This window comes from Drosophila subobscura, chromosome J, assembly GCF_008121235.1.
Source record: "Drosophila subobscura isolate 14011-0131.10 chromosome J, UCBerk_Dsub_1.0, whole genome shotgun sequence".
NCBI classification, from domain to species: Eukaryota; Metazoa; Arthropoda; class Insecta; order Diptera; family Drosophilidae; genus Drosophila; species Drosophila subobscura.
The window spans coordinates 14740354-14753992 of NC_048532.1; the positions used below are offsets into that span (position 1 = coordinate 14740354).

The following is a 13639-nucleotide window of genomic DNA, read 5'->3' on the forward strand; positions in this document are numbered from 1 at the left end:
AACACAGATGCACTCACACACAGAGAGCGAGAACCGAACCGAATGAGCAAACACAAACGAAACAAAACGAATACGAAACGCGCGAAGAGGGAGAGAATGAACGCGGAACGCCTGTACAGAAATGCAGGCGGCGTTGAATATTTTGTGATATATCTTCTTTTTTTGTTGCTGTTGTAAATAAAGTGTTTGTATATCTCTTTGTATGAGTACGCGTGTCTGTGTGAAGTTTAAACAGAGAATATTTTCAGCCACAGGCTGCACTTTTAAAGCATTCAAAAATATCAAAGTGTCATTAAAATTCAGCAAAAACGATCATTAAATGCCGGTAAATGCATACAAAAAACGTGCAACTAAAGAACTTGGAATACTTTTGTCACTTTGTCACATTTTGGCACTTTTGTCTAATTGAGAATATTGGGATAGACTCGTGTTAAGAAATTCATACAGAAATATGTATCTTCCCGAAAACGAAGCGTTACGCGCGCGCGTTTTTTTCCTCTTTGGATCTCATGTGTGAGAAATGGAGGTTGTGGTAGCGCGTTCCGTGTATCCGTCGGATCCAAGTGAGCGCTCGCGTGTTTTAGACCTAACTCGGCTATTCGGATCGACAATATATACGTTGGGCCGGCGACTTTTGTTTACAAACGTCACGAATCGCCTTTTCAGGGGTAGCAAATGTTGCTGGCATGTTGCTGGCGTACTCCGTACTCAAGTTGCCTGCAGAACCGGTTGCACGTGCCACCTCTTGTTGGGAATAGCAATTTGTATACCCTTTTGGCTCTGACTTAATAAAAAATTATATTGCAACCAACTCAGTTATGATATTTTTGTAAGAACAATCTTTTTGGTATCAATTTTATAAATTTTTTTTTTTTAGAGTATTCCAATTGTAGCAGCAAATTCTGCATAAATGTTGCCATAAACCATTCACATGTTGCTAGAAAATGTCTGCAGCAGAGAGAGAGAGCGCGCAAACGAGCGTAGCCGCAGAGAAAAACGACCAAACCGACAGATACATTCGCCGTAAGATGAATTCGCCGTGTCGGGTGCTTGGCTTCATGCAGTTTGAGGCACAGCATGCTGCTGCAACACTTGTGTATCTACACATCGTTTCCACATGCATCAACATGTGGCGCGATGTATGCCAACATTTTGCAGGCGTTGCAACATTCGGAGAGGGATTTCGGTGTATCTCAACCTTCTGCAGGGTTTTGTTGTATCTCGCACATTTTATGGCAGCCTTTGCGTGACATTCGCCTGCGCTTCGATGTATCTCAACATTTTGTGGTAGGGTTCGCGTGACATTCGCCTGTACTTTGGGGTATTTATGGGTCCCTAAAGGGTGGGGGGTAACCCTCCTCCTGCTCCGCTGAGCAAACACACACACATGCACATCCAGGAAGTAGTTTTGATAATTTGCCAAACAGCACAACATTGTATCTGTATCTGTAGCCGTGCATGTGGGTGCCGCACCGCCAACACCCCCAAACGTTGGCATGGAAAGAATTTCGCAAATTAGCAAAACAGAAAAATGGAAAAGGAAAAGAAAAAAGTTAGGAATATCGAATGCCGTGGCGGTGCATTCCCAGGACCGGGCGTCAAAGGTCTTTGACTTTGCAAGGTGTGAAAGGCAATTAGAATGTTCGAGACGGGGAAAAAGTTACTTTGTAACATGAAAATAAAAGAATGAAGAATGAAAAATGATAATAAAAGAATGAATCCTGACAATTGACGCATATTTACAGCAATTAGGATGTCCATGAGGTCATTCTGGAGATGTTAGATAAAAGAGGTTCTAAACATAAACTCCAGTTCAAATACCTTTCCACAATGGATGGCTGGAACCCAACGATTTCCCATCGGAATCCCACAACATACTCGTAAATCCACATTTTGCATAATCGGCGCGGACACACCTTGAACTCTTCTCTCGAATTCCCTAAAACTTATTAATGATCTTCAAGCTATCAACTCGTCTATTATCTCAACAAATTAATCAACTAACTATACGGACACATGCCAAAAAAAACATAAACTTATGCAACAAAGCAGATACAGATATTTGTTTGTATCCATAGAAATACAGAGACCACCCTCTGATTAATTTCCCTCAATTATAAGCCGCAGACCTCATGGAGAAGGGCCAACTAATTTTGTAGCAGCCGCGGGCGGTGACAGCATACAGAAAAATGCGAAAAAAAACGACCAGTAAAATACACGAAAAACGAAATATAATTTTGATTTGACAAATGATGGATACTGGCGGGGCCTTCTCGAAAGAAGAATCTCCCTTGAAAGCCCCCGAAACCCAAACCCATAACCGAAACGTAAACCGTAATCAAAATTTATGTAAATTTCATAACAAGACCAATTATTTATAATGCCCTGTAAAACATTGCACAAAAACATTTCCTGACGGTCGCGGGTCGGTTCAGTCTCATCTCTCAGTCGCTGCCTTCGAAAAACTTTTAAACCTTTTAAAATGCGTAAAATTCATTTCGAACCCACCAAAGTTTTATAGCGCAAAAAACAACCGAATGAATGATTATTACAAGTAAAAGGGAAATCTCAATAAAATGTTGATGCATTTTACGGCCATTTGTCAAAGACGCGAAGCAAATTGCCCACAGATCTTCGAAGATCGATCAATTACAGAGGGAGAGAGAGAAAGAGAGGGATATGGATATAGAGGGGCGGAGATGAGAGGAAATGTAAGAGTGAAAAACGATTTAAGTTCGAACTGCATCGATGACAGTGATTACAACATTACAACTATCAAAATTCGATGGAAAACGATAGAATGTGGATAAATGATCTAGAAAAAAGGAAGACTCCCTATTCCTGTACATTTCCTATGTATTTTCTGTACTAAAAGAACCTAACAGCCGCATCAAAGAAAATCCATAAGCGGAAGAAAGTGCTTACACAGCCCCTCTTTCCCTTTCCTCTCACTTTCGATAGTTTCTTCTTCCCATCGCCTTTTTCTGTAACTCAAACATGCTGTCCAACATCGCGAGATGTCGGATGTAGGGTTGAAGGGTTTTGCATAATAATAATATTGACATCATCAAAGCGCGGTTTATGGGCAGACCTCTCTCTCCATCGGTTGCAGGCCTTCGCCTCGGCCACTTCAAGCTTCGAGCCAAAGCCCCAGCCCTGGACTGGCGTCTCCAGATGTTGCCTGATTTATGGCCGTGCTACTTACGTGGTGGCATAAAATATATATAACGTATACCCAAGTGCCACACTCAGCTGTGGGTAAAAGTTGCATTTGGAACAATTTGCTTACCTGAAAATAAACAGAGAAAAAGAAACACACAAATTAGTTGAAATCTTTTTGAAGTCAAGCGAAAAATGATGTAGAAGGAAGCTACACAGAGAGGGGCGGGCCAACATATAGAGAAGTAAGCTTATACATTCCGGATGTTAGAAGCACATCTTAAAGATAGATATCTAAATCTATTTGGGTCATTCGAGCCATTCATTAGACAAACATTTGACATGGGGACGACATGGCCAAAATGCATCATCATTGAGTCGCAGATTTGAGAGATTAGATTCCCGATTTAATTAGTGGATTTGTAATGCGTGGAGCGCAAGAGAGGGAGGAGAGGTGTTTTGGGTGTTTGAGGTGAATGCAGATGCGAGAATTTATCATCAAATTTGCATATTTTTCGCACTAACTCTCCCGTTTACCGCTGCTGCCTCTCTCTGCAAATCTTTCTCCCTGCCATTTGCCGCTCTTTTTCTGCATCTTTCTCCATGATCGTTTGAACTAGTTTTCTCTTGATTTTTGGTCTAGCCAAAATGTCGCCTCTTGCGCACAATTTATGCATTGTTTTTGCTGCCTGCCTGCCTGCCTGCCTGAACTGCTGTTCTGCTGTTGGCCCGGCCAAACAAGCCACTGAGCCGTGACGACCACAAAGCCGAAGACGAAGACGAAGCCAAACGCAAACGCAAACTCATTTTCCATTTTCCAAAGGCAGCAGCAGCAGCAGAAGCTGAAACAGAAGTAGAGAACCAGAAGCTTTCACAAATCGCAAAACAGACGACGACCATGGTTGCCGACGACGATGAAAACAGTTAAAAAGTTGCGAGAGTTCATTGTTGCATGCACCGGGAGACCCAGAGAGTGGCAGTGGCAGCCACCGTTTACCTCTTCGAATACTCTTCTAACCCATCCACAGCATACTCTCCATCCTCTCCTTATAGGCCCCGCTCGTAGCCTCTGCTCCTGTCTGTTCTACTGAACTACAGCGTGAACTTTGCGTTCGTTATGAGCGTGGAAGTTGTAGCGGCAGCGGAGTGCAAGAATCGGCGGCAGTAGCAACGAATGGCAGTGCGAGAGATGAGTGCGTGACACGCAGCATGCAGAATTTCAAGGGAACATTCAGAGTAATTCTCTATGAGAAAGAAATCGAAGTCAGTTCTAGATTCGGTATAGAATCGTTGTGAGATATAAAAGTGAATAGAGGATGATTTTACGACCAATCTTTCTGCACAGAAATCCCCATCATATCACAGGCAATCCATAGTATCTGAGGTAGAAAGCCAAAACAGAGCGTTCAAGAGCGATTGGCGCTGCTTCATGTCAAGGATTTAATTCTCAAGGATATTATACCTCACCAATTCCTCTACCAATTTGCAGCTACTTCTTTTTAGACAATTTATTACGGCTATTCCCCTGTTGAACTGCCATCCCTAATTCACCCCGTGACCAATTCCTTAGCTTCCTTTTTAAATACATAACAAAGTCTCCACTCTGCGCTCCTCTGCTTTGCTCCACTCATCGCATTTCGTCGTCGTTCGTCTTGTGGCCAGAGAGCGACAAGATACAGTTAGAATAATGGTGATTGATAAATATTGTCTATGCACGATTTTCAGCATTTAATTGAAGTTTGAAGCGCAAGGTCTCTGGTCTACGGTCTCTCGGCTCTTCGCTGTCGTGCAACCGTTCCGTTTCGTTCCGCTTGCAACCTCTGTGCCTGGCCACCCCACCATTGAACCATTGAGTTGGAAGTCTAATTGATGGCGGCATTTACAGTTTTGTGGCTGCTCTTTTGTCTCCCGCAAAACAGTTGCTTTCTCCACCCACCTAGCCACTGCTCACCCACTCATCCCAGAGTTACCTCAAGCATCTACCACACTGAGTGGCATGCAGCTCCCTCCTGTGGCACAGGAAACTTCCATTGAAAACTGCCACCCAGTTTGATGTTTAATTGTCAAGATTTTTATGCCCGATTTTTATGAACCCCACGAAACGCGAAAAGCTTCAGCTGAAGCGCTGCATCTCCCCCCGCTGAATATTTTCTTCTTCGTATTTTTCTTTGTTTTTGTTTCGTTGTTGCCATGATTGCAATCACTTTCCAAAGGCGGCTGCGAGGCAGCGAACGAGGAGGATTGTTTCTGAGCCACTTTTACAATTCTTGCAGATGGCTTTCTTCTTTCTATAACTTAAATTTCCACTCATGATAAACGGAAAAGTGAATTGCCCGAACGGCCTGCACGCCTGCCAGCCAGCCTGCCAGTCGGAAAATGAAAACACAGCCAAGACAACAAGGATATAACAATGTCTAAACCATAACGATGGGTGCTCTTGGATGCTCTTGTAAAGAGGAGTTAGAATAAAACAAACCAGGGAGAAATGATGGAGATAGCAAAGAGGCTTTCTACGATCAATAATTTGCTAAGAATAGATAAAAAATAGAAGCTGCTTACAGTAATTTATGTTCTCATTTATAACCAATCCCAATCTGATGCAAAACCTTCTCCAACTGCCACTAGTCCCTGCCCAAATGTTAGAGTAAAAATGTTTAAAGCAAAGTCTAAGACAAACAGACAGCAACTTTCATGTTCTTTCGTTGGAGATGTGCGGCAAATGATAACAGAAAATGCGTTTTCCCATTTTTGCCCATTTCAAGGCATAATTTTTGTGGTCTGGCCAAACCATTTTCCACATTTTCGCGAGCACATTTTCCATCGTTCTCTCTGCGTGTTCACAACTTCACAGGCGACGCAAAAGAATTGAAGGAAAGAATATAAAGAAAGGGGAAGAATCAGCGGCCATGGGGACGGAATTCTGTAAACAGCAAAGAGGCGGAGTGGCATGCAACGAGTGGCTGCCGCTGCTGCTGTGGCTCTGGCTCTGGCTCTGGCAATAAAAGTAATAATCGAAGTGCAGCCGCAGTTTGCGTTGGCTGGAAAGTTATTGCCCATTGGCTGATCGATTGGGCCCGCAGAAAGGTGAACGGAGGAGACAGAGAGAGATGCGAAGAGTGTGCTCGGGGCCAGGCTAGGCCAGGCCAGAGCGATTGTAATTTGATAATTGGCAACGCTTTCTGCGTTCCAAGTGTGTTGCATAATGTGGAGCAGCATAATGTGTGTTGCTGCCATGAAAATCAAGTACAGAACGTTTCCAATAAAAACTCAAACTTAGTCAGGAAGATATTCATGATCTTTCCGCACTATTCCCTAACTTTTCAGCAATTAAACTCTACAAAAAAAAACATGGAATATAGTTTGCACTTTCTAAGTGATCTCGATTACATCTCAAGGGAATTTGAAGACCCTCGAGCACCGCAAAGTGGAATTCCTAACCCAATTACCTATAAATCCCAAGAGGGTACTCTCAAAATTCCATTTCACTCGCAAAGATTTCCCAACCGAAGGCAACATTTGCCACTTCATTGGTCTACAGGCCATAATCATAAACTCTCCCTCCATTGATCCCCATTCACCTTCTCCTTCGACTTCAGACTCCGCCCCAGCGATTCCATTCGATTACCCAATCTTAATCACATACAAATTGCTGACTCCCCAATTCATAGCCACATAATCCCACAGTCTAATGAACTTTTGAACCAGAATGATTAGCAAGTTTCAGAGATTGAGTTTCAGATCTGTTTAGATATTCAGAGGAGAGGCAGAGCTAGATCTCCGCAGCTAGATATCTCCATCTTTTGTGGCTTTTCGCACGCGAAATTGATTTCAATCAGCGAACAATAAAGTAATTTCCATAGAATTTCACACTTCACTGAGTGGCACACAGAATGAATGATCGGCAGCATGGATTGAGTGAGTGACTGACTGACTGACTGACCGACAGACCGTTCTTGGAGTGACTGACTTGACCCACTGCTCTACAATCGCTTGAACAATATATAGTCTCTGGTAAATGCTACTCTTTGCAATCCTTTTGAATTGCACTCCCTGCGATTTCGTTCAATTCTTTTCTACTTTTGCAGCTGGTGGGGCAAGCAACAGCTGCATTTGCAACTGCCACAGAGTCACAGCGATTGCGCCTTCGCACACTTCTAATGGACGTTGGACGACGCCCACTGGGGAGGCCCCCCAACCGACTGCTTGAATGATTTATGAGCGCGCGGCTTCGCGGACTCTCCTCCTCCAAGAGGAGAAAAGTGAGAGAAAACTTCACTTCAAGGGTGTGAAAAGCGGCAAATGAGTTGTGCCTTTTGTGATCAGAATCTGTTCCTTTTTCTTTTGGGATAATGCAAAACAAAATGCTCGCAAATTGCAGACACAAAACGCGAATTATGGCAGAGATGTCTCTCGCTGTGTCGGCGCTCCTTCTGGTTTAAGATTAATCGACTACAAAAAAGAGAAATGAAGTAGAAAGAGATCCCCAAAGTCAAGCAAGAGTCTTTTTGGTGTTAATGAAGCTCAAAGTCTGGAGAGGAGTGGAGTGGCAGTGGAGCCTTCGTCGTCGTCGGTTGAGGCCCACCCACGCGTACACTTTAGCGGCACTTTACATTAAGCCACGTTGTCGAGTGTTGAAGCCGCAATTTTCTTGCAGCTGCAGGCCTCTCCACCTAACGGAGCATCCCGCCACCCACTCTGTCCCGCACAGTGTGGAGTCTGGAGTGTGCGGAGGCTCAAAGGCAGCACAAGAAGAGTTTCGAGGTGAGGCACAAGAATCATAGAGCGCTTGAACTTGCCTCTGAGTCAGGATAAATGAGGGTAAACGTCATTAGACGAACGAACAATCGAACCAACGATCCATCCATCGATCGCTGAGCGAGAGAGGAGAATCCTCTTTAAGATCTTTGTTTGCCATAATGACGAATGGCTTATTCTTTGATGGGAAAGTGCAGAAATGCAGCCCCACAGATTAGAGGAAAGTGGAGAAAAGCCTGGCCCGCAAAAGATTAGAGTATCATTTGCATAAATCGATCAGATTGCCGAAGGAGGAGGCTCTTTTGGCTTTTGGCTTTAATGCTGATTGCAGTTCGAAAGGAGAAAGAGAAGATCTACAATGATTTAGGGGAGTAGGGGACAGGGGCAGTGATCTATGGGTGAAATGAAAGCTTCAAATGGTTAAGAAATCTGCAGGAGAGATGAGAGAACTTTTGCAGGGCAGAAAAGAGATCTTTGGGAGAAAATAGAAATAAATATGAACAGCAGAAAGATAAATTTCTACAAGATTTCCTATTGTAAATTTCAAGTAACTCCCATTGTCACTCTCTAACCTTCTACTGGAATTTCTTTCACCCAAGATTGCCATCTCTCTTTTGCTGTAAACTTTTACCCATTAATTTTCGCACCACAGCAACATTTCTGATCTCTCCCATTAGTTCTTAGACCCAACCTTCTCAAATATCCTTAGTCTATAGTCGCATGGTAAGCCACTGACCTCTCTCGTGGCGTTTACCAACGATTAACCCCAACGACAACCCTTGTGGCACCAGCCACAGAAGGTGCCTCGCCTCTGCCTGCCACTTCCTACAAGAGCGAGCGGTCTTTGATTTCCTAGAAGCCACACAAGCGAAGCGTTTTTGCACATATTTTTCAGCTTAGTTCAAACAACTTTAAACGACAGCTTACTAAAGTAAAGCCAAAGTTAAATGAGGAAAAGCAACACAGAGCAGAAGAGGCGGTGGAGGAGTGCCAGAGAAAAAACTTTTACCACAAATCGGATTTCCTGCATCGATTTGTGTGCTGTGTGGTGTGTGGTGTGGTGTGGCTTGGTCTTAGCACGCGTGCCTCCAAAGACTCCAAGACTGTCGCTCCTCCTCGAAAAGTGAGGCCTCTCAAAGTAGATCACAAAGTGCCATAAAAAGATACAACCACTGCGATGGAAACGAGAGCAGGAAGAATCTTCGGAGCACTCTCAAATGCCACAGATATTTCCCAAGTAAATAGAAGAGATTCTTTTCGCTTGGCCTCTGGTTTTTCCAAGAAGCCAACAGAGAGCGAGGGAAACTCAGAGGGAGAGGCAGAGGCTGACAAGTTTTTCCCTTATTTGTAAGCCGCAAACAGGCAGATGGATGACAAAGAACCAGTTGGAGTGGTGGCAGCCGCTTCTAAACTTGGACGATACACATAAAGTAGATTGTTAAAACAAAACACGAGCACTCAAACAGAGAGAGAGACTCTACTAGACAAGAGAGTAAAGCTGAGAGAGAGCCAAAAGTTTCAATAGATGCCAAAGGATCTGCGCTACTCCCGAAGGTGCTTCCAACTCCCTGTTGGAGGGCCCTGTTTTCCCTTCCATTTGGGGTGTGGAGCAAACAAGTTTGCCGTTTCCATTCCCTGATTGAAGTTGCACTCTTCCGCCCACTCTCTCTATTGCTCTTTGTCTCTGTTCATTCTGACAACGTGCCAAAATGCCCCTGAAGGCATCATCGAAGGGCTTGGGCTTCAAACTAATTGCTGGGACACGCCTTCAACTTCTGCTTCGGAGCCACAGCCACAGCCACAGCCTCATCAAGCGCCAATGCATATTCATAGTTCATAACGAAATAATGTGCAGAGAGGCAGGGAGGGGGTAGGCAGTGGAGTGGAGTGTGAGCGTGGAGTGGAATGAGTGGTCGAGTGGGTTTATCTTCCATGTTCACACATTCAGCGACCACTCGCCAGTCTCTCCAGTCATAACTGCACAATTGCCTCTGTGTTTTTTTAATTAACCCAAAAAAATGAACAGCAGGAAAAAGAGTTTTGTGAGCCGAAGACATGGATACTCTAGGAAATGGATTGTGAAACGAGAGGCAACCAGATGGAGGTCGCACACATTCCTTGCCTTCGGATCAGATCTCACTGCAGCAAACTTCATCTCCCAATCATAATTGCCTCTAAGACAAAGAGTATTTCAAACACAATCTACAGAAAAGTTGAGCAAGTGCACGGGCATTATAAATAGTGAAGAAAAAGTGTGGAAAAAGTGTAGGAAAAAATTGAGGTGACAACATATAGGAAATGTCTAAATATACAACAAACAAAAGCTGGACAAAGCATAAATCACCACGCAAGAGAGCAGGAGGAGGGGAGGGGCACATTGCAACTGTAACTGCAAACAAGTTAATGAATGTATCTGAAAGATACATCTGCATAGAGAGAGACAGAGCAACAGAGGCAGGGGCAGCGCCAGCCTATAGCCAGGGAGAAAGACTCTCCGACAAATAGAGTTGGCCGAAAAGCAAAAAGCGGGCTATAAAAAGCGTTAACAAGACAACAACAACAGGCAAAGCAATTGGCAAACAATAAAACACACTTAGCAGACGGGAAAGAGAGGGAGAGAGAGGGAGAGGGAAGAGAGTGTGGATGGGGAAGAGCTACTAAATTGTTGTTAACAATTCTTTAGAGCCCAAAGCCAAGGCAAATAAATTTTTCTGTCTGCCAAAATGTGGGTCAGCAGCAGCAGCCAGCCAGTTAAAATCCAGGGGAGGGGTAAAACGTTGGAAAATTGCAGCAGAGGTTAGGCGGGGAGGGGGACAAAAGAGATTTTCATTTTATAGAAGTTTTTTTTTGTTATTCAATGCCAACGGCAGACATTTCACTTTGCCAGCGATTCAGACTCTTTTTCCTTCTTTGCGTGTTGGCTAGAAGTTTTTAACTACCGTTTAAAATGAATCTTAGAGATACGCCACGCCACACTCAGAGTGCACTCAGCGTACTCCTCTTCCTTTTCGAATATATATTTTGCTACGCCTCATTAATCACTTTCAATCACTTGCAAAGAGTCCATTTTCCCGAACAGTTTTTGCCAAATGCCATGCCGTGCCACGTCCAACAGTTGCATCTGTATCTTTTGGCGTTTTGTGTATCTTGCCTACCGCTGGGTGCCTGGAACGCCAGCCACCAGCACATTTGGCTTTTATCATTCCCCAAACGAATACGAAAGAAAAACTAGAGCTACAGGAAAACACATTTGTGTGCCAGATATTTTCGCATTTATGGATTGTGTGAAGAATATTTACAGGCAAAACGAAAATCTGTAATGGAAATTAATGGCTGATGGGCAGGAAAAACTTCAAGCGAACCATTTGAAGAGTGTAGCAGATGATTAGGAGAATCTTTACAGCTTTGAAGATGGTTTCATTAGCTTTGAAGATTGAACAAAAATAAAGAAGTTTCTTTGCTTTGTGTTAATTGTAATCATTTATTTATTTCCGATCGATATTGCTGGTACTTAATGGTGGTAGATCTGCTGGCCATAGGCAGGAACTCCAAAGGAATGAGCATAAGATGGAGCATAGACTGATGCCTGATGCACCACTGGGGAGTAGGACTTCAGCACAGGAACATGCTGCACCACGGACACATGCTGCACCACGGGGACATGCTTCACGACAGGAACATGGCTGACAACGGGCACTTGCTTAACCACAGGCACCACCTTAACCACAGGTGTAACAGCCACTCCGTAGTGGGAGTGAGCGTGATGGGGTTCCAGGTAACCAGGAGCAGGAGCAGCCGAGGCAATGGCCACCAGAGCAAAGATGAGAGCACACTGACAGCAGAGGAGAACTCAAAGGTTAGAAAATACACCAAAGGATTGCTCCTCTAAAGAATACTCACAATGCGGAACATGTTGTAGATTTTTGGGGTATATAAAACTGAAGATCAGAGGAGCTGCTGTTACTGCTGTGAAGGTCTGAGATGACTGTGATTGACTTGGCCACAAATCGCAGATTATATATGGCCAAAAATAAGTCTTCTTGCTCCACGCACAAACCAGTTTAATTGTAGACATTTTGTATCTTAATTCTTTAGTTTAATTGTGCGAATAGATTTGATCTGTCGATCAATCCGAAGGTGTATTCACAAAATTGTAGGCGCCCCATCGTCTTCATGGCCTTGGTTCTCAATGGTCAGCCACAAACACGCGAAGCCGACGACGATCTATAAAATGACAATACCCTTCCATAACCTTTGAAAGAGGTTAGCCGCAGCCACACACTCGAGTCAATTGTGTTTGTGATATTGAAAGGGGATTATGCCTAAACGGCATGACAAAGGAAAGTTTATGTTGAAGATCACCTTTTGGGAGGGGAAAACAGATCAAAGCTCAACGAGAAACGGAAGGAAACAACAGATTGAAACGCTTTTGTGGATGAAACTTGTTTGTCGCGTGGCGCCAATGATTATTTTGTTTAGTTTTGTGATATTTCATCTATATAAAGAGCCCAAACAGATGGTCAAACATCAACAGTCAGACGACTTCTACACGAGTTACAAGAACTTAAAAATTCCATAACAAAATCTACAACATGTTCCGCATTGTGAGTATTCTTTAGAGGAGCAATCCTTTGGTTTATCCTCTAACCTTTGATCTCCTCTCCTGCCAGTGTGCTCTTATCTTTGCTCTGGTGGCCATTGCCTCGGCTGCTCCTGCTCCTGGTTATCTGGAACCCCATCACGCTCACTCCCACTACGGAGTGGCTATTACACCTGTGGTTAAGGTGGTGCCTGTGGTTAAGCAAGTGCCCGTTGTCAGCCATGTTCCCGTTGTGAAGCATGTCCCCGTGGTGCAGCATGTGTCCGTGGTGCAGCATGTTCCTGTGCTCAAGTCCTACTCCCCAGTGGTCCATCAGGCATCAGTCTATGCTCCATCGTACGCTCATTCCCATGGAGTGCCTTCCTATGGAGTGCCCGCTTATGGACATCAGATCTACCACCATTAAGAGCCCCAAAAGAACCAGCAATTTCGATTTGATATGAATAAATGATTTACAATTAACACAAAACATGGAAACTTCTTTATTCTTGTGGCCAAATAAACATTCCGAAGTGCAAACCTAATCCCCTTTAAATCTTCTTTATCTTCAAAATGAAATGAGGGGAAAATCACTTTCCAAATAGACAATCTCTCTCCCCTGCTGTGTTTTTGCACACATTTAATATCCCTCGAATGTCAAGAGTCCATGTGAAGTTTCCATCATCTCTCCCACCGTTTTATGGGACATTTTATTAAATTTAATTTTCCACAAAGTCATTTTGTTATTTGCCAAAACAACAGCAGCAAAACAAAAAATAGTCACACATACACAAGTATTGTGAAGACGTTAACAAGGTGGCAAAATATGGGGAGAAGATGAAATTTCTTCATTAATCAGCGAAATAAAGTAGCGCCTCAGCTCCCCCCACTGGCTCGGCCAAGTGCCGTCATCATCACGAACGCTGTTCATTCCCTCCCCACTGGATCGTCTTTAATTTGAGCCAATTAAAGTGGCGACAAAGCCTTCAGACACCGACTCCTCGACTCGTGGCTCAAAGCCATGTAGGCCTTTCCCTTTTTCCCCCGTTTCAACGATTTACCGATCCCCCGGATTCAGTGGCGTTCGCCGGCGTTCGATCTACCCGGTGTTAATGATTGAACCTGAATGAATGGTTTGTACATGAA

At 43.9% G+C, this 13639-nt stretch overlaps 3 protein-coding genes across 3 annotated transcripts in view; 1 reads left to right on the top strand and 2 right to left on the bottom strand.

The window, feature by feature from the left end:
* Window positions 1–13639, bottom strand: part of LOC117895011 — a 124418-nt gene that overhangs the window by 64425 nt on the left and 46354 nt on the right.
* Window positions 11376–12131, bottom strand: LOC117895017. Its single transcript, XM_034802368.1, has 2 exons — window positions 11815–12131; window positions 11376–11746 (listed from the first exon to the last, which is right to left on the bottom strand). The coding sequence occupies exons 1-2, from the start codon at window positions 11824–11826 to the stop codon at window positions 11426–11428; spliced, it is 333 nt and encodes a 110-aa protein (XP_034658259.1). The 5' UTR covers window positions 11827–12131; the 3' UTR covers window positions 11376–11425.
* Window positions 12454–12959, top strand: LOC117895016. The gene is made up of 2 exons (XM_034802367.1): window positions 12454–12518; window positions 12585–12959. The coding sequence occupies exons 1-2, from the start codon at window positions 12507–12509 to the stop codon at window positions 12918–12920; spliced, it is 348 nt and encodes a 115-aa protein (XP_034658258.1). The 5' UTR covers window positions 12454–12506; the 3' UTR covers window positions 12921–12959.